General features: G+C 40.5%; 2 protein-coding genes and 4 non-coding genes across 10 annotated transcripts; all 6 read left to right on the forward strand.

Moving 5' to 3' along the window:
• Positions 1–3,312: 3,312 nt before the first annotated feature.
• Positions 3,313–7,862, forward strand: RPL17 (ribosomal protein L17). The gene is made up of 7 exons (XM_007197220.3): positions 3,313–3,587; positions 4,147–4,199; positions 4,290–4,330; positions 4,864–4,998; positions 5,253–5,351; positions 6,954–7,145; positions 7,773–7,862. The coding sequence occupies exons 2-7, from the start codon at positions 4,160–4,162 to the stop codon at positions 7,818–7,820; spliced, it is 555 nt and encodes a 184-aa protein (XP_007197282.1). The 5' UTR covers positions 3,313–3,587; positions 4,147–4,159; the 3' UTR covers positions 7,821–7,862.
• LOC114235888 (small nucleolar RNA SNORD58) lies at positions 3,992–4,070 on the forward strand. Its single transcript, XR_003621964.2, has one exon. It is a non-coding gene; the product is annotated as a small nucleolar RNA SNORD58 (small nucleolar RNA).
• LOC114235887 (small nucleolar RNA SNORD58) lies at positions 4,412–4,476 on the forward strand. The gene has a single exon (XR_003621963.1). It is a non-coding gene; the product is annotated as a small nucleolar RNA SNORD58 (small nucleolar RNA).
• Positions 5,101–5,165, forward strand: LOC114235895 (small nucleolar RNA SNORD58). Its single transcript, XR_003621971.1, has one exon. It is a non-coding gene; the product is annotated as a small nucleolar RNA SNORD58 (small nucleolar RNA).
• LOC114235889 (small nucleolar RNA SNORD58) lies at positions 7,196–7,259 on the forward strand. The gene has a single exon (XR_003621965.2). It is a non-coding gene; the product is annotated as a small nucleolar RNA SNORD58 (small nucleolar RNA).
• A 1,007-nt stretch (positions 7,863–8,869) lies between the features above and the next one.
• Positions 8,870–13,001, forward strand: C13H18orf32 (chromosome 13 C18orf32 homolog). Of its 5 annotated transcripts, none has more exons than XM_007197222.3 (3): positions 8,870–9,024; positions 11,499–11,686; positions 12,289–13,001. In XM_007197222.3, the coding sequence occupies exons 2-3, from the start codon at positions 11,522–11,524 to the stop codon at positions 12,352–12,354; spliced, it is 231 nt and encodes a 76-aa protein (XP_007197284.1). In that variant the 5' UTR covers positions 8,870–9,024; positions 11,499–11,521; the 3' UTR covers positions 12,355–13,001. The 5 variants fall into 5 exon arrangements, with proteins under 5 accessions (XP_007197284.1, XP_028018403.1, XP_007197287.1 ...); XM_028162602.2 differs by having other exon boundaries at positions 8,881–9,024; positions 11,496–11,686; XM_007197225.2 differs by lacking the exon at positions 8,870–9,024 and adding an exon at positions 9,073–9,094.
• The last annotated feature ends 6,599 nt before the right edge of the window (positions 13,002–19,600 follow it).

The raw sequence follows: 19,600 nt of genomic DNA on the forward strand, positions 1-19,600 counted from the left end.
GCTTTCACTGCCAAGGGCACGGGTTCAATTCCTGGTTGGGGAACTAAGATCCCACAAGCTGCAAGGCGCAGCCAAAAATTAAAAAATAAAAAAAATTTTTTTAATTAAAAAAAAAAAGCAAAGTCCTCTAAGTATTCAAGTGAAAGGAAGAGTCACACATCCTTCACTTTAAATCAAAAGCTAGAAATGATGAAACTTTGTGAGGAAGGTATGCCGAAAACCAAGACAGGTCAAAAGCTAAGCCTCTTGCCTCAAGCAGTTGCCCGAGTTATGGGGTGGAGGGGGGTTGCGGAGTAGGTTCTTGAAGGAAATTAGAAGTGCTACTCAGTAAACACACAATGATAAGAAAGGGAAACAGCCTATTGCTGGTATGGAGAAAGTTTTAGTGCTCTGGATAGTTGACAGAAGACCAAACCAGCCACGATATTCACGTAAGTCAAAACTTAATCCAGAACAAAGCTCTAACTCTCTTCAATTCTGTGAAGGCTGAGAGAGGTGAGGAAGCAGAAGAAAAGTTATCCAGAGGATCTAGCTAAGATAACTAATGAATGTGGCTATACTAAACAACAGACTTTCAGGGTAGATGAAACAGGCTTCTATTGGAAGTAGATGTCATCTAGGACTTTCATAGCTAGAGAGGAGAAGTCAATGCCTGGCTTCAAAGCTTCAAAGGACAGAATGACACTTGTTAGGGGCTAATGGAGCTGGTGATATGAAGTTAAGCCAATGCTCATTTGCCATTCTGAAAATCCTAGGACCCTCAGGAATTATGCTAAATCTACTCAGCCTGTGCTCTATAAGTGGAACAACAAAGCCTGGATGACAGCACACCTGTTTACAACATGGCTTACTGAGTATTTTAAGCGCACTGTTGAGACGTATTGCTCAGAAAAAAAGATTTCTTTTGAAATATTACTGCAATGTACCTGGTGACCCAAGAGCTCTGATGAAAATGTACGAGAAAATTGATGTTGTTTTCACGCCTGCTAACACAACATCCATTCTGCAGCCCGTGGATCAGGGGGTAATTTTGGTTTTGAAGTCTCATCATTTGAGAAATACATTTTGTAAGGCTATAGCTGCCATTGATAGTGATTCCTCTGATGATCTGGGCAAAGTCAATTGAAAACCTTCTGAAAAGGATTCACCATTCTAGCTGCCATTAAGAACATTCACAAGAGTTTGGAAGAAGTTGACTCCAGGCAAGGTACAAAAGTACCAACTTTTACAGCTTACAATCAGGAAATCATGTGACTTTTTCCAAAATCTGTTGAACTCGTCCACCACTCTCCATTCTCTTTGTAAAAATATTAAACTGAACCTGATCAGTTCAAGCCACCACCATCTTTTGCCAGCCTCTGGTCTTGCCCCTGAGGCATCCCAGATGTCTCCCTGGGGAGTGATTTTTTCAAAAGTGAATCTGATCAAGTCGCCTCACCCATCCCCCAAGGGTCTAAACATTTTGAAAAGTCCCTCATTGACCTTAAGGTAAACTTTAAAACTCCTTGGCAGACAAATAGGTTCCTTCCAGATCAGGTTTGCCACTCCGCCTTACCTCGCCCCACCCTCACCCAAAAGGAATCCGAACACTTGCAGTTCCCATAGCAGAATTTTCTTGCTGGCAATAATAGCTATTTTTCTCTTTCTGTATTGCCATGGCCAGCTAGCTCCTCCTGGTCATTCATGGTGCAACCGCCATGTCATCTACTCAGGGGAGGCTTTCCTACTCTAAGTGCTCACCCTACTTTAGCAAGTTCACACTGTATTCTAATTGGCTGTTCACCTCCTAGTTCCCTATCTCTCTGTCCTTACCCTCATTCTAAGACTGTGGGTTCCTTGGTAGCTGAGACTCTCCTAGTACCTCTTAGAGCATAGCATCTAGCACAACGGCAGGCATATAAGTGCTTGATGAATATTCATTGAATGGATGAATGAACAAATCAATTGATTGCTCAGGATTACCCCTATTTGCAGTACACTATTGTTTTAATAATTAAAATTTCTGCACAATACATATAATAAAATTAAAATAAAGAATTAAAAACAGATTGAAGGAAATATATGTATATCAAATACAATTTAAAGAGTTCATTTAAGTTTTCTAGGAAAATCACAGAGGCCGTAAAAGGAAGACCTAAATCTAACTGCTAACACCACCAGTGACTGTAAAGGAATAACCAGACAGATGGCCTTGGCGAGGAAGAAAATGTCCCTTGGCATTTTTGTTTTCAAGGAACAGATATCCTTTCCCATATGAAGATCTACGAGTTGCAGTGGGGAAACCAGACCCCATTCTTGAACAATACCCTTCTGTTATTACATCCTTCACAAGGGTTGCTTTACAATTGATTGGGTGATGGTCTTAAACTGAGAATTTTCTGATTAGCATAATTACATCCCATCCTTTGCATCTTCCTAATTGTCCCTTTACAAATCATTTTCATATAATCACATAACCAAACTTAACAAATGTTGACAAATAAATGTCTTGTCTAGGTGGTCTTGTCCTAGAACTACAAACCTTTTTTTTTTAACTTTTTATTTTATATTGGAGTATAGTTGATTAACAATATTGTGTTAGTTTCAGGTGTATAGCAAAGTGATTCAGTTATACATGTATCTATTCTTTTTCAAGTTCTTTTCCCATTTATGTTGTTACATAATATTGAGCAAAGCCCCCTGTGCTATACAGTAAGTAGGTCCTTGTTGGTTATCCCTTTTTTTTTTTTCCAATATTTATTTTATTTTGGTTGAGCCGGGTCTTAGTTGCGGCATGCGGTCTCTTCATTGTAGCATGTGGACTTCTTAGTTGCGGCAAGCATGTGGGATCCAGCTCCCCAAGCGGGCATCGAACCCGGGCCCCCTGCATTGGGAGCATGGAGTCTTAACCACTGTGCCACCAGGAAAGTCGTGGTTATCCATTTTCAATAGAGCAGTGTGTACAGGTCAATCCCGAACTCCCTAACTATCCTTCCCCCCCCCCGCCCCGCACCTTTCTCCCTGGTAACCATGAGTTCGTTCTATAAGTCTCTGAGTCTGTTTCTGAACAAACCTGCTTTTAATTGATTGATATTTAGAATCCATAACTTTATTTCTGGAAACAAAAAAAGAAGAATTTTGAGACGGTTCCTAAGGGGGCAATTCGTTTTCAGATCTTGTCAAACATATTCCACACTCCCTTTCTCCTTCGCCCTCCCCGACCTCTTCAAATCTCGTTCCTTTGGCTGGGAATCTCGCGAGATGTCGAGTTCTCATGAATTCTCCCGTGAACCTCCGCTCTTCCTTTTCCGGTCAGCGGCCTGAGGTGAGTGTTTCTTTGGCGTCTCTTCCGAGTGGGGAATCCTCTGGTTAATCGCTGCCATCCTGGCCTTGGCGGTGCCGATTTCGAGACCCTCGGGAGGAGGACTCTCGCGGCTACTGATTTCTCCCTGAGAGCGGCGTTCTGTGCGGGGAGACGTGTCGGAGTCCCTCGCTTGGCGCCCCGGTGCTCTCGGGCCTCAGCGGGGCGCGATGGTTGGGAATGGGGCTGGCCGGGGGTACAGGCAGGCTGTGGTGGTTCCCGACTCCGGAGGTCCAGTGTCTTCGCGGTGAGTTGTGGCTGCGAGCGCAGCGCATTTGTGGCCGCATCGAGAGAAATTTGGCGGGGGGGGGGGAATAAAGTCAAGTCGGGTCGAGGCTTTTATTCAGTGGCTGAACGTAAGTGTTTCGAGTTCAAGTTCAGCGGCGCTTCATGCGGGTAATTGAAAGTGTGGAAAAAAGACTGGATTACTTGTGAAGCTGTGTGAGTAAAGGAGGTTTCTGTAGGGGGAGCCTGTAGAGGGTTGTAGTTGGGTCGAGTTACTTTCGTCTGAAGGATCCAGGCTTGGATTGAAACAGGCTGTGTTTTCTTCCAGAGGGTAAAAGGAATGATGTCCGTGTCACTAGTGTAGTGTCGGCACTGCTGTAGTCACTGGTAGTTGCACACGGGAAGAAACAGTGGATAGAAGGATGGCTGCGATGATGGCATTTCTTAGGACACCTTTGGATTAATCATGAAAATAGTTACTCTCAGTAGTTACTCTCTGAGCAGCTGCTGGCAGCGTTTAGTATATAAACTGTGTAAGTTACTGTAAATATGTTGACAGAATTATACTTGCTCGTTTCCAGGTGACCTCTCAAAATGGTTCGCTATTCACTTGACCCAGAAAACCCCACAAAATGTAAGTGAACACGAAACATTTTTTATTTTGGAGTAAGAGGCAACAAGATGCCCAGAATTAACCAAAACTTTTTTTTTTGGTATTTTTTAGCATGCAAGTCGAGAGGTTCAAATCTTCGTGTTCACTTTAAGGTATGTGAATCATAGTTAATGCTCTGAAAGAGTTGTTTCACGAGTTCTAGTGAGTGTTTTTTAACCATTCTAAAAAGGTAGCTGCGGTGATGCATTTCTTAGGACACCTTTGGATTTACCGTGAAAATAAATCGATTCTGAGCAGCCACCTTTTGGTCCGTGGTCATCAGTATATCATGAGCACTTTGATTTAGGATTTGTGGAATTGGGTAAAACTACCAGAGAACTGCTTGAGAACCTAATGTACATATCAAGATGTGGGACACATAATTGTAGTTCATAAGATGATGGAGAACGTATTAAAGTGCATAAACATGCTTAGGGTTCACTTTTTTCCATCTTCCAACCAAGCCTCCCTTGGCTGATAATCACAGATTTTTTTTCTTCTTTGTATCAGCTCACATCCTAATAATGGAAAGGTTTTGGCTGTTGATAAATGTTGACATGTTGAAAATGTTAGAATTTAATGTTTAGAATTTGTGATTTTAAAAAAATAATATGGTTAACTCATAGCTTATGTTATTTATACTTAGAACACTCGTGAAACAGCCCAGGCCATTAAGGGTATGCATATCCGAAAGGCCACCAAGTATCTGAAGGATGTCACTTTAAAGAAGCAGTGTGTGCCGTTCCGTCGTTACAATGGTGGAGTTGGTAGGTGTGCCCAGGTGAGAATTCATAGTTGTCATTTAAAAAGACAAACTGTTAGAGAAGGTGATTGGGGGGGAGTAAGAATGGCCAAGATCTGCCTTTAATCAGGCTCTTTCTGGTTGCTGTGATGACAGTCTTAGGACACCTTTGGATTAACCATGAAAAAAACCATCTTCTGAGCAACCTTGGTGTTGGTTAAAATAAATTCATCTTGTAACATCGACTTAAATTGGGGGAAATGACGAATGTGCTCTCTGGTTTTGTTTTTTAGGCCAAACAGTGGGGCTGGACGCAGGGTCGGTGGCCCAAAAAGAGTGCTGAATTTTTACTGCACATGCTCAAAAATGCAGAGAGTAATGCTGAACTTAAGGTACCCAAACCATAAACATCTTTTTTTTTTTTTTTTTAGAAATTCACGTTCTTTTATTTGTTTATTTATGACTGTGTTGAGTCCTCGCTTCTGTGCGAGGGCCTTCTCCAGCCGCGGCAAGCGGGGACCACTCTTCATCGCGGTGCGCGGGCCTCTCACCATCGCGGCCCCTCCCGTTGCGGAGCACAGGCTCCAGACGCGCAGGCTCAGCAATTGTGGCTCACGGGCCCAGCCGCTCCGCGGCATGCGGGATCCTCCCAGACCAGGGCTCGAACCCGTGTCCCCTGCACCGGCAGGCAGACCCTCAACCACTGCGCCACCAGGGAAGCCCCCATAAACATCTTTATACATATAACTTGGATTGTTATTCAATTATAGTTGCTGTTGTCCAGGTTTATTTCCTTGATTGTCTTGCTTTCTCAAGTAGCTAAATTCTCCATTAAAAGAATTATCTTAAATCTCTACCTCCAGTTTCCAACACACTAAAATTTTTTGTCTGTAAAGCATTTCAGGAGCATGGTCTGCAGTTACTTCAAGCTTAAGTCTTTAGAATTTCCCCCCCTATAATCCCAGTACATGCAAAAGAAATGCTTTTTTATTCTTGGGTATTTTACCAAGGGTTTGTAAACTTTCTTGTGCCATGGACCTTTTTTATACTATGGTTTGTGAATCCCTTCACAGGATTTTTTTTTTTTTTTTTTTAAAGTTTTACTTGATTTTATTTATTTATTTATTTATTTTTGGCTGTGTTGGGTCTTCGGTTCGTGGGAGGGCTTTCTCCAGTTGCGGCAAGCGGGGGCCACTCTTCATCGCGGTGCGGGGACCGCTCTTCATCGCGGTGCGCGGGCCTTTCTCTATCGCGGCCCCTCCCGTCGCGGGGCACAGGCTCCAGACGCGCAGGCTCAGCAATTGTGGCTCACGGGCCCAGCTGCTCCGTGGCATGTGGGATCTTCCCAGACCAGGGTTCGAACCCGTGTCCCCTGCATTAGCAGGCAGATTCTCAACCACTGCGCCACCAGGGAAGCCCTCACAGGATATTTTTAAATACAATAAAATATGTACTATTCCAAAGGAACCAGTGTGATTGCCGTAGTAATGATTAATGTGGTTTGTTGCCTACATTCATAGTTGAGAGACATTAAATTTCAGTTAGAAGTTAAAACAGCAATGTTTAACTGAACAAAACCTGTGTCAACAAAACAGGTTTATCCATTTGAGGAATTATCCATTACCCTTTTGCATTTGGAAAACTGGATCAGAACTGGAATTAATGTGGGTCTGTTTAGCTGTAGCCCTTCTAGCTGCTAAGCCTTGCTGTCAAAATCCTATTTATCATCAAGGCTTAGAAATAGACACAGACACTACCAGATCCTGTAACTTCACCCCTTTATGAATGCCACTTACAAACTTGGTGCATTTAGCACGGAGTTTTGGTAGTTAGATTTAAGGAAGGACACTTAGAATAAAGGTTAAAAAAACTGCTTGAACAAGTATGCTATTTAAAGTCCTAAGGATTGCCTTTCAAATTATTTTTTTAAGGCAGGGACTTGAATGATGCAGTTTGTGGTATTAAGATAAAGATGTTACCTGATTTTGTTCCAGGGCTTAGATGTAGATTCTCTGGTCATTGAGCATATCCAGGTGAACAAAGCCCCCAAGATGCGGCGGAGGACATACAGAGCTCATGGTCGGATCAACCCATACATGAGCTCTCCCTGCCACATTGAGATGATCCTTACTGAAAAAGAACAGATTGTTCCTAAACCAGAAGAGGAGGTTGCCCAGAAGAAAAAGGTAAATTACTTAGTCTCTGCTCAGTTTCATGTGGTACGTTAGATTTGTGGTTGCTGTGACGACTAACTTAGGACACCTTTGGAATAACCATGAAAGGAAACTATTCTGAACAACCAGCAACCTCTTCTAACCATTTTATTTTGGCTTTCATATGTCTCATTAGTTTCTTGATTAACAGTGAATAGTAACTTTGTATTGTTCAGTATGTTAAAACCACGTGATTATCTGCTGATGTCCATAGCCAGTTCAAATGCAACATGTCCAAAACTGGGCTCTCCTCCCTGCCCCCCAATAAGCTTGTTTTCAGTATCTGATTACATTTAGTTCTTTAAACCTGAAACCTGGGAGTGATTCTTCACACCTAATGGATTTGTCTTCTATTGATTTTATCATTAAATATTATCCTCCATCCTTGCTGCCACTTAGTTCTTACCAGCTGGGCACCCTGCCTGCAGTCTTGGTTCTCTCCTGCTTACTCTGATGTCCTCCTGGCTGCCCTTCTTCCCATACCACTTCTCTACGCCAAAGGACTCTTTATGTTGTTGCCTTTATGTTGAAATTTCTGATTACTCTTTCATTGAGATACAACCTTCTGGAATCTTAATAGTGCTTTTTTCTTCTCCCCAGATATCCCAGAAGAAATTGAAGAAACAAAAACTTATGGCCCGGGAATAAATGCTGCAAAAAATAAATGCAAATAAAAGTAAAAGCAGAGTGTTGGTTGTCTTAATTGGTAAATCTATTTCAAGTGTCATCACAAAATGGATCAAATGAGTTTTCATAAAACATGCTATTTTGCATCTTTTGGTGCTTTGCATAAAATGGAGTTAGAACACAGAGAAATTTCTGAATCTCTTTTCCACCCACTTTATTGAGATTTAACACACTGTACAGTCTTCAGTAGCATTTAGTATATTCAGTTATGCATCCATCAGCACAATGAATTTTAGAGTTTTTCATGATCCTAAAGAGGAACCTTGGTAGTGGGTGGCTCTCACCTCCCCCCAGTCCAGTGCTAGGTGACTGTTTACCTATTTCTGACTCTAGATTTGCCTATTCTGGACAATTCATATAAATGAAATCAGTGTGACCTTCCTCACTGGCTTTGACTTAGCATGATTTTTTCAGGGTTGTAGCATGTACCTGTGGTTCATCATATAAATTAACATTTGGGGCTTTTTTTCTTTTAGCTACTATTAGTGTTGCTGTGAACTGTAAAAGTTCTGTGGGCATGTTTTCCTTTCACTTGGGTGTACACCAAGAGTGGAATTCCAGGGTCATAAGGTAATTTTAACATTGGAGGAACTGCAGGACTCCTAAAGCAGTGCCGTTTACAGTGCGACCAGCAGTGTATGGAGGTTCGAATTTCTTCATCGCCTAGATGTCGCTGATTATAGCTGTCCTAGTGGGAGGGAAATTGTATACCTATTTCTTGTAAAAATACCTGCTCAAAGCTGACGATGTTAATTTCCCCTGCTCTTCAATTTAAGACCCTTGTAGCAGGGTGAATAGCTTAGCGACAACTGCGTTCGTAAATAGCCTAGCCATCACCGCAAGCTTCCCTGTTGGTGGTGAGCCCCAGGTACAAGCGCTTATCCTCTCCTGGGCCAGCGTCGTGGATCTTGTTCCGGTGACCAGGCGGCTGGGGAGCACGGCGCTTCCGCCTCGCCCGTAAGCTCTAAGCTGACTACCGGGGCTGTGCCGGAAGCCGCCCCCGTCCCCGCAGGGCGTCACCGTTACGTCGGGTGCGTCCTCAGGCTGACGTAGGCGCGCCTTTGTCGGTTCCTCTTGCGGTGCACATTGGGTTGGCTGCGGCACGTCCCCACGCGACCCTCCCTCCGGAAGCGTGGACACTGCTGCTGGGGCTTGGTGGCCGTGGGTGAGCGGGGCCGGGTGGGTCCGGGCTGCGGCCGGGGCTTCGGGGCGCTGCGCGTTCTCCTGCCCTCACGGTACACCAGCGCCCCTGCCCTTTGCCTCCTCCTGCGTCGATCTCCACCTCTTCCTGCCTCCGTCCGCGTCTCTTTGCCTCAAGATCCGCTCTCTGGCCTGCATTGTCGGTATCACTTTTTATCGTCGTCGCCACCATTCGCTCGTACTGTCCCCTGTCTTTCAGTCCTTGCCTTTGACTTAGCCTGTCCCGCTCTCTTTTGTCTCCAGTGAAGTGATCCGCTGACTGGTCACTTAGAGGAAGTGGCGTTCCCCCGCCACAGCTGCTCTTGTTCTCATAGAGACTCCGCCTTTTCCTGTTCCATTGTATTGGACTAAGTCGGATGCAAGAAATTCCTCTCCTCCACGTTTCAATCCATCTTTCTCGCTGTGTTGTATATTCGAGAATTGGCTTGGAGGGAGTAAATAAAATCATGATTTTATCAATTTATCGTAGTCACCTTCTAGAGCTTTCTAAACCATAATTATAACAAAAGTAATTAGTACTAATTGTTCTTGAGAATTCATTTAAAGCACAATTTCAAGTAGGTAAAAACCTGAATCTTTATGATGGAGGGATTGCGTGTCATCATATTAGCCTAGTGCTCGGTAGCATTGCCAGTTGTTTTGAAGGGTTTAGTTGCATTTGAAAGTTTCGTAGAAAGGGGAATAACATGATGATCGTGTTTTGGGGAGAGAAAATGCAAGAGCACTGAGCTAGGAAACCAGAATTAGGAATTCTGGTCTTAGCCAGTTCTAGTTACTAGTTACCTGAAGTGTGGACTTTGGACAGGTTACAACTTTTGGATGTGTTTGGGTTTTGTTTTGTTTTTTTCTTATGGTAGCAACATTTACGTAGTACTTAATATATGCAGACACGGGTCTGAGCTTTGTACTCCTATTAATTTGTCTCATCCACACTACATCCCTGTGAGATCGGTACTATTATTGTCTTCTTTTTACGCATGGGAGAATTAAGGCACAGTCTGGTTAAATAATTTGCCCAGGAACACTATCTAGAAAATGGTGAAAGCAAGGCTCAAATCCAGGCAGCTGCCAGCCATCCTGTTTGATTATTATGCTATGGTGCCTAAACCAGTAAGAAGTATTTTCAGCTCAGATTCTAAATGTCTAGTAGCCAAAAATTATGATTTCTTGAAAAATGCTGAAAAAGACTCTTGCTTGTTTGGCTTATTTTGATCAGAGGATATATTCTTTAAAATTTTGGAACAAAATATTTTGGCAAATTCTAAAATTATTTTAATTTGTCTAGGGGACTGTTTTAAAGATTCCAGTTATGAATCCCTTATAAAATAGTTGGTCATTCCCTGATACACATTTACATTTTTATTTGTTTACAGCTCTTGTAATTCATTTCAAAGCCACATTCAGATTGGATTATGTATACCACTCTTCACTTGTGTTGTGAATCATTTTAAATTGCCTGAGCATAGTAGTACTTAATCATTTACCACTAAATACTACTTAGCTTACAATATTTTGAAAATAAGTTTAACATGCTGAATTATTAGCCTTATGCACTGTTGTGAAGTTTCTTAGTTTTTAAAGCCTTTGCTAAGGGATTAAAAATTCTTGTAAATTTAAGAGGTCTTCGGTTTAATTGTGTGTTATGGAAGTAGTATTGGCTCTTTTTCAAGAAATTGCTGATCTTGAGAAATTCCAAGTTGACTTCTAATTATCAAGGAAATTTAGGTGTTAATTTTTGGAAATGGACAATTGACTTATACCAATAATACTAAATAAAACTTATTACTCAGTACCCCTTTATTGCCATTAAAAAGCAAAAGCAAATCTGTTAAGGGAGAGTTGTTGGCTGGGAAAGGCCAGCCAGTATGCAGCCTAGAGGTCTTCCAAAGTGATATCTTAGTGAGTTCCATATTACAAGATTTGCCCTTAGCATTGTTCAGTCCCTGGAGATGATTAGGCCCTGGGAGTTAATTCACACTAAACTGGCGTATGTCAAAATTACCAAATTCCTTAATGTTTTTGTGCCTCCTTTTCTTTATCCGTAAATGGAAATGCCAGGGTACCCAACCTCACTGGGTGTTTTGAGGATTAAATGAGTTGATACATGTAAAGGGCTTAACTGCCTAGCACCCCGCAAATGATGGTGTCATTCCTTTATCATCAAATTTATGGTTGTGGAGCAGTGATTGGAGAGGTTTGGAGGCAGGCACCTCACTATTATTTTCAGGTCTACCACCTGTTATTCCTTTACCTTGTAGATAGCAGCATTTTAATTTAATAGACTCTTGCTTTAAGCTAATACCTGTAGTGTGATTTAAGTTATTCCTTCAGTGTAGAAATAGTCTTTTCATGTATCTTAATCCTTTTACCTGAAGGTAAATTCCTTCAGTCATTAATCTATGATGATCTAATTTGTTCTTTCTTCTTGTTTATCAGCAGTTCAGGATCTCAAGCCTGGGACAATGGTGTGCATTCCCTGCATTGTCATTCCAGTTCTGCTCTGGGTCTACAAAAAGTTCCTGGAACCATATATATACCCCCTGATTTCTCCCTTTGTTAGTCGTATGTGGCCTAGGAAAGCTATACGAGAATCCAATGATAAAAACAAAGGCAAAATAGACTGTAAGGTAAGAACATTAAAATGCCTTGAATAAGGGGGGGTGGGGATGCAGGATGAAATACTTGGCTTTTGGAAAGGCAGGTTCTTCCAACCAGAAGCTTCATTAATGTGTCTAAATTTCCTTCTTTTTTAAAATAGGGGTTTGGGATTTGTATTTGTAATTTACGTTTGCTTTAAACTAAGGTTTTAAACTAGTCCTCTGATTTATGCATTTGCTTCTTGCTTTATGGCCAAGGTAATAACCAGTATTTCCTGAGTGGTAAGAGTAATGGTAAATAGTTAATAAATAACAAGAGATGATTCTAAAATAAGCCAAGTTTCACTGATTGATAACTTTGATAAGAGATTTAATTGGTAGGATCATAGAGGTATTTTTTTTTAAACAAAATGGAGTTATTTTTTGAAATGAATATTTAGACAACTCTGTTGTCTTTAGTGTTGGTGATTGTTAAGTACAACTTTGTGTTCAACTGCACAAATTTAGCCATCCTGCACATTTCTGGAAGTAGTTTTTTCATTCTGAAGTTTGTTGTCTGTTTTTAAAGAGAATATCTCTTAAAATGTAAGTCTGTTTGTTGTAATAATATCTAAAGTGGTTTTTCATTTTAGGGTGCAGACATAAATGGATTACCGACAAGAGGACCAACAGAAACCTCTGATAAAAAGAAAGACTAAAGTGATGGTCCCAAAGGATGTCATTGTTTTAAAAATGGATCTGATAGTCTGAAGCACCTTCTTTGTACTTGTCTCTGATCTTTTTCCCTGAAACCAGAATTTGGGTTCCATAGTTTAGATATTTACCTGACACTAATCAGGAGATACCTGGTATTTGTATTTAAAATGTAGCTAGTTATATTTAATGACCTCATTCCTGAGTTCCTTTTTCATTAAAGTAGCTTTCATTTCTTTTATTGCAGTTTTAAAAATATGAATAAAGAAAAGGTTCGTGCCAGTAGACACTGTTACTAAATCAGTCCCTAAAAATCCTTGGGCCTCTAGCTTTTATTCAGGCTCTTCAAATTTGAGGAGTATAATTTTACTGTGAAAGAGTGCAGTGAGACTGTGCAGTGAAATGAAAGGTAGTTTTTGGAGATGATAATGACTTGAAACATAAAGATGTAATTACTGTCTCACTCAATGGAGCAGCTTATCTATGAGAGAAGTAATTACTGTTTATTGCTCTGAGGAAGAAAAGACAGGGAAATGGGGTAACCTCTCTGAAAAATGGAATATCTTTTACGTAAATTGCTAATGTATATTATAAAATTCTAATTCTTGTCGCATTCCTTCTGTTCCTACGAATGTATTAAATATTCAGTTTAGCTTGTTGTTCTTTTTTCTTTTAAAATATAAATACTTAAAAGTAAGATTTTTTAACCACATCAGAAATCAGGATTGTAATAGTGTGATGGCATCCAGATAGTTATGGGGCAGCGATATTTTTTTTCTTCTTTTTTTTTAAAGTTTAGATTGTATCAGTTATTTTGTTCCATAATAAGACACCAAAATTCGTGGTTTTCAGCAACAGTGACGTTCCTGGATAGTTATTTGCTGGTCTGGGCCTCTCCACGTGATCTTTCATCCCCGGGCCTCTTCATTTTAGCGTAACGATCTATAAATCTTCAAAGACGATGAGACATATCTTTATAGAATATTTATTTTCACTGAAGCAAGGAGAAGTTAGAAAGGACTCCCCGCGTTGGGTCCCCAGTGAAGTCCTGGGTCCTAACTGAGGCTCTGTTAAGCTGTGTCTGGTCAAGTCATTGATCCACCTTGGACTTCCTTTGATATAAATGTGTTTCAACTTTTCTGCCCCAGCCTACCTGAAGGATAAGATAAATTCTCATTAGCAACTAAATCCAGTTGATTAGTTTGTTTTTTAAGATATTAAAAACTATATAATGAAAATAGCAGATGTTCATAGTAGAACAATGCAAGGACAGGTTAAATGAAAAGTTAATGTTCTTTCTCTACTCTCATTCCTTTGTTCTAGCTCCACAGATGTAACCACTATTAGCTTTTTGTATAGCCTTCTAGCAACTTTCTTAAAATATATCATTTTTTAAAAATCAAATAAGGTCTATAATGTCCTTACTCCCATAGTCCCCAAAGGCTTTACTCATTTAGCTGTTGCTTTTGTTTAGGATTTATCTTCCTATTTTAGGTGATACATGTATACTGCAGTTTTTGGAGCTATCAACTTTAAACATTATTGACTTCCTTTCATGGTTGAGATATAGCTGTTTTACACTGTAGTCCCTCTGCTTCTCCCACACATCCTCCAGATGTGTGTTTGTAAATTTTGGTTAAGTCATTGATCAGTGTGTATATCGTGATGCATGCTCCAGATGTTTTCCATTTGCCCCTCCAAATCTCTGCTCCCTCACCCTACTCTCCTGCTCAAGAAAGCTGTGTGGACTACATCAACAGGCTTCCTATGACCTCTGGGATCTGTTGGTTTGGCCAGTAGTATCTGCAGCAGGAGATAGGAGGGAGTGAAGGAAAGAGTGAGGTCAGGGTATTTATTCCCTTGGCTCCTTCCCTTCAAGGTCCCTTCAGGTCAGATGTGTTCCTCAGCCAAAAGTCACTGTACCTCATGGTGACCAACTCCACATGACCCCTTTCAGTTTCCACTGATGTCTCCCTCTCCTTGTCTTTTTGGGCCTAGGGTTGATGGCATCGGTTACTACTGGCTTTGGGTCACTGCTTTATCTTGAGCGTACCGTCTGCTTCTTGCTGGACACTGATAGGATGAGCAGGTGACTACTGCTCACTGCATAGATTGTGAGTGTAGTGCGATTGAGTTTCCCTTCACTTAGAGCATTGCTTGCCTGAAGTTACTCATTACCTTTTTCTCCCCGTACACTTCCTCCATTGACTAGTTGTTGCCTAGGCCCGAGGCACAGTGGCAGTCCTTGGGACTTTTCTTCACCACTCCTATGTTGGATCTCTTGTTCCCTGGATCCCATATCTTCCTCTGTTGGTTTACTCCTTCATTTTTCCTGTAGCATACCAGTTTTTCTAATTCAGTACTCTTAAAAAGTTGAGACACATAATTTTGAAAAGTGATCCCCCAGATCATTCCAGTTCATTTAAACCTACCTTCCTGAGAATCACTGGTCTTCTAAGGCCTTTTCTGCTTCTAGCAGTCTTCCACTAGAGCACTGGCTCCCAATCTTGTATTTTCACATACTAGTAAAAAAATATTTTTTAAAAACTTGAGGGGGCTGGTACACTGTTGCCAACTTTTTATTTTGCCAAGCGGGAATATATTAAAAGGCTGTGAATTATTATCACCATTATTTCATAAAAGAAGACATTTTGACACCAAAAGAGTGAAGAGGAACATGGGAATAAAAGATAACAGTAGCCCATTAGTGTGAATACGTTTATAAAAGATATCTTTGTTTTCATGAGAAATTCACAATTTTGTCCATATTTTTCTTTTTTTTTTTTTTTTGTCAAAAGCTTTTTCTGCATCTATTGAGATGATCATATGGTTTTTATTCTTCAATTTGTTAGTATGGTGTATCACATTGATGGTGTATATTGAAGAATCCTTGCATCCCTGGGATAAATCCTACTTGATCATGGTGTATGATCCTTTTAATGTGTTGTTGGATTCTGTTTGCTAGTATTTTGTTGAGGATTTTTGCATCTATATTCATCAGTGATACTGGTCTTTAATTTTCTCTTTTTGTAGTATCTTTGTCTGGTTTTGGTATCAGGGTGATGGTGGCCTCATAGAATGAGTTTGGGAGTGTTCCTTCCACAATTTCTTGGAAGAGTTTGAGAAGGATGGGTGTTAGCTCTTCTCTAAATGTTAGATAGAATTCACCTGTGAAGCCATCTGGTCCTGGACTTTTGCTTGTTGGAAGATTTTTTTTTTTTTTTTAATTTATTTATTTATTTATTTTTGTCTGTATTGGGTCTTCGGTTCGTGCGAGGGCTTTCTCCAGTTGCGGCAAGCGGGGGCCACTCTTCATCGCGGTGCGGGGACCGCTCTTCATCGCGGTGCGCGGGCCTTTCTCCATCGCGGCCCCTCCCGTTGCGGGGCACAGGCTCCAGACGCGCAGGCTCAGCAATTGTGGCTCACGGGCCCAGCTGCTCCGTGGCATGTGGGATCTTCCCAGACCAGGGCTCGAACCCGTGTCCCCTGCATTAGCAGGCAGATTCTCAACCACTGCGCCACCAGGGAAGCCCGGAAGATTTTTAATCACAGTTTCAATTTCATTACTTGTGATTGGTCTGTTCATATTTTCTGTTTCTTCCTGGTTCAGTCTTGGAAGTTATATCTTTCTAAGAATTTGTCCATTTCTTCCAGGTTGTCCATTTTATTGGCATAGAGTTGCTTGTAGTAGTCTCTTAGGATGCTTTGTATTTCTGCGGTGTCTGTTGTAACTTCTCCTTTTTCATTCCTAATATTATTGATTTGAGTCCTCTCCCTCTTTTTCTTTTTTTTTTTTTTTTAAACATCTTTATTGAAGTATAATTGCCTTACAATAGTGTGTTAGCTTCTGCTTTATAACAAAGTGAATCAGTTATACATATACAATATGTTCCCATTTCTCTTCCCTCTTGCATCTCCCTCCCTCCCACCCTCCCCATCCCACCCCTCTAGGTGGTCACAAAGCACCAAGCTGATCTCCCTGTGCTGTGCGGCTGCTTCCCACTAGTTATCTATTTTACATTTGGTAGTGTATATATGTCCATGACACTCTCTTACCCTGTCACATCTCACCCCACCCCCTCCCCATATCCTCACGTCCATTCTCTAGTAGGTCTGTGTCTTTATTCCCGTCTTGCCACTAGGTTCTTCATGGCCTTTTTTTTTTTTTCCCTTAGATTCCGTATATATGTGTTAGCATACTGTATTTGTTTTTCTCTTTCTGACTTACTTCACTCTGTATGACAGACTCTAACTCCATCCACCTCATTACAAATACCTCCATTTCATTTCTTTTTATGGCTGAGTAATATTCCATTGTATATATGTGCCACATCTTCTTCATCCATTCATCTGTCGATGGACATTTAGGTTGCTTCCATGTCCTGGCTATTGTAAATAGAGCTGCAATGAACATTTTGGTACATGACTCTTTTTGACCTATGGTTTTCTCAGGGTATATGCCCAGTAGTGGGATTGCTGGGTCGTATGGTAGTTCTATTTGTAGTTTTTTAAGGAACCTCCATACTGTTCTCCATAGTGGCTGTATCAATTTACATTCCCACCAACAGTGCAAGAGTGTTCCCTTTCCTCCACACCCTCTCCAGCATTTATTGTTTCTAGATTTTTTGATGATGGCCATTCTGACCGGTGTGAGATGATATCTCATTGTAGTTTTGATTTGCATTTCTCTAATGATTAATGATGTTGAGCATTCTTTCATGTGTCTGTAGGCCATCTGTATATCTTCTTTGGAGAAATGTCTATTTAGATCTTCTGCCCATTTTTGGATTGGGTTGTTCGTTTTTTTGTTATTGAGCTGCATGAGCTGCTTGTAAATCTTGGAGATTAATCCTTTGTCAGTTGCTTCATTTGCAAATATTTTCTCCCATTCTGAGGGTTGTCTTTTGGTCTTGTTTATGGTTTCCTTTGCTGTGCAAAAGCTTTTCAGTTTCATTAGGTCCCATTTGTTTATTTGTGTTCTTATTTCCATTTCTCTGGGAGCTGGGTCAAAAAGAATCTTGCTGTGATGTATGTCATAGAGTGTTCTGCCTATGTTTTCCTCTAAGAGTTTGATAGTGTCTGCCCTTACACTTAGGTCTTTAATCCATTTTGAGTTTATTTTTGAGCATGGTGTCAGGGAGTGTTCTAATTTCATACTTTTACATGTTCCTGTCCAATTTTCCCAGCACCACTTATTGAAGAGGCTGTCTTTTCTCCACTGTATATGCTTGCCTCCTTTATCAAAGATAAGTTGACCATATGTGTGTGGGTTTATCTCTGGGCTTTCTATCCTGTTCCATTGATCTATATTTCTGTTTTTGTGCCAATACCAAACTGTCTTGATTACTGAAGCTTTGTAATATAGTCTGAAGTCAGGGAGCCTGATTCCCCCAGCTCCATTTTTTGTTCTCAAGATTGCTTTGGCTATTCGGGGTCTTTTGTGTTTCCATACAAATTGTGAAATTTTTTGTTCTAGTTCTGTGAAAAATGCCAGTGGTAGTTTGATAGGGATTGCATTGAATCTGTAGATTGCTTTGGGTAGTAGAGACATTTTCACAATGTTGATTCTTCCAATCCAGGAACATGGTATATCTCTCCATCTATTTGTGTCATCTTTAATTTCTTTCATCAGTGTCTTATAATTTTCTGCATACAGGTCTTTTGTCTCCTTAGGTAGGTTTATTCCTAGATATTTTATTCTTTTTGTTGCAGTGGTAAATGGGAGTGTTTTCTTAATTTCACTTTCAGATTTTTCGTCATTAGTGTATAGAAATGCAAGAGATTTCTGTGCATTAATTTTGTATCCTGCTACTTTACCAAATTCATTGATTAGCTCTAGGAGTTTTGTGGTAGCATCTTTAGGATTCTCTATGTATAGTATCATGTCATCTGCAAATAGTGACAGCTTTACTTCTTCTTTTCCGATTTGGATTCCTTTTATTTCTTTGTCTTCTCTGATTGCTGTGGCTAGGACTTCCAGAACTATGTTGAATAATAGTGGTGAGAGTGGACAACCTTGTCTTGTTCCTGATCTTAGTGGAAATGGTTTCAGTTTTTCACCATTGAGGACAATGTTGGCTGTGGGTTTGTCATATATGGCCTTTATTATGTTGAGGAAAGTTCCCTCTGTGCCTACTTTCTGCAGGGCTTTTATCATAAATGGGTGTTGAATTTTGTCAAAAGCTTTCTCTGCATCTATTGAGATGATCATATGGTTTTTCTCCTTCAATTTGTTAATATGGTGTATCACATTGATTGATTTGCGTATATTGAAGAATCCTTGCATTCCTGGGATAAACCCCACTTGATCATGGTGTATGATCCTTTTAATGTGCTGTTGGATTCTGTTTGCTAGTATTTTGTTGAGGATTTTTGCATCTATGTTCATCAGTGATATTGGCCTGTAGTTTTCTTTCTTTGTGACATCTTTGTCTGGTTTTGGTATCAGGGTGATGGTGGCCTCGTAGAATGAGTTTGGGAGTGTTCCTCCCTCTGCAATATTTTGGAAGAGTTTGAGAAGGATAGGTGTTAGCTCTTCTCTAAATGTTTGATAGAATTCACCTGTGAAGCCATCTGGTCCTGGGCTTTTGTTTGTTGGAAGGTTTTTAATCACAGTTTCAATTTCAGTGCTTGTGATTGGTCTGTTCATATTTTCTATTTCTTCCTGGTTCAGTCTCGGCAGTTTGTGCATTTCTAAGAATCTGTCCATTTCTTCCAGGTTGTCCATTTTATTGGCATAGAGTTGCTTGTAGTAATCTCTCATGATCGTTTGTATTTCTGCAGTGTCAGTGGTTACTTCTCCTTTTTCATTTCTAATTCTATTGATCTGGGTCTTCTCCCTTTTTTTCTTGATGAGTCTGGCTAATGGTTTATCAATTTTGTTTATCTTCTCAAAGAACCAGCTTTTAGTTTCATTGATTTTTGCTATTGTTTCCTTCATTTCTTTTTCATTTATTTCTGACCTGATCTTTATAATTTCTTTCCTTCTGCTGGCTTTGGGGTTTTTTTGTTCTTCTTTCTCTAATTGCTTTAGGTGCAAGGTTAGGTTGTTTATTCGAGATGTTTCCTGTTTCTTGAGGTAGGCTTGTATTGCTATAAACTTCCCTCTTAGCACTGCTTTTGCTGCGTCCCATAGGTTTTGGGTCGTCGTGTCTCCATTGTCATTTGTTTCTAGGTATTTTTTGATTTCCCCTTTGATTTCTTCAGTAATCACTTCGTTATTAAGTAATGTATTGTGTAGCCTCCATGTGT

This window comes from Balaenoptera acutorostrata, chromosome 13, assembly GCF_949987535.1.
Source record: "Balaenoptera acutorostrata chromosome 13, mBalAcu1.1, whole genome shotgun sequence".
Taxonomy (NCBI): Eukaryota; Metazoa; Chordata; class Mammalia; order Artiodactyla; family Balaenopteridae; genus Balaenoptera; species Balaenoptera acutorostrata.

What these genes read in the sequence shown, in the direction of transcription:
- RPL17 (XM_007197220.3), top strand. Translation starts at nt 4,160, where the DNA reads ATGGTTCGCTATTCACTTGACCCAGAAAACCCCACAAAAT. An exon ending in GAGTTGGTAGGTGTGCCCAG is followed by an intron (nt 4,999 to 5,252) that starts GTGAGAATTCAT and finishes TTTGTTTTTTAG; the next exon opens with GCCAAACAGTGGGGCTGGAC. An exon ending in AGAGTAATGCTGAACTTAAG is followed by an intron (nt 5,352 to 6,953) that starts GTACCCAAACCA and finishes ATTTTGTTCCAG; the next exon opens with GGCTTAGATGTAGATTCTCT.
- C13H18orf32 (XM_007197222.3), top strand. Translation starts at nt 11,522, where the DNA reads ATGGTGTGCATTCCCTGCATTGTCATTCCAGTTCTGCTCTGGGTCTAC. An exon ending in AAGGCAAAATAGACTGTAAG is followed by an intron (nt 11,687 to 12,288) that starts GTAAGAACATTA and finishes TTTTCATTTTAG; the next exon opens with GGTGCAGACATAAATGGATT.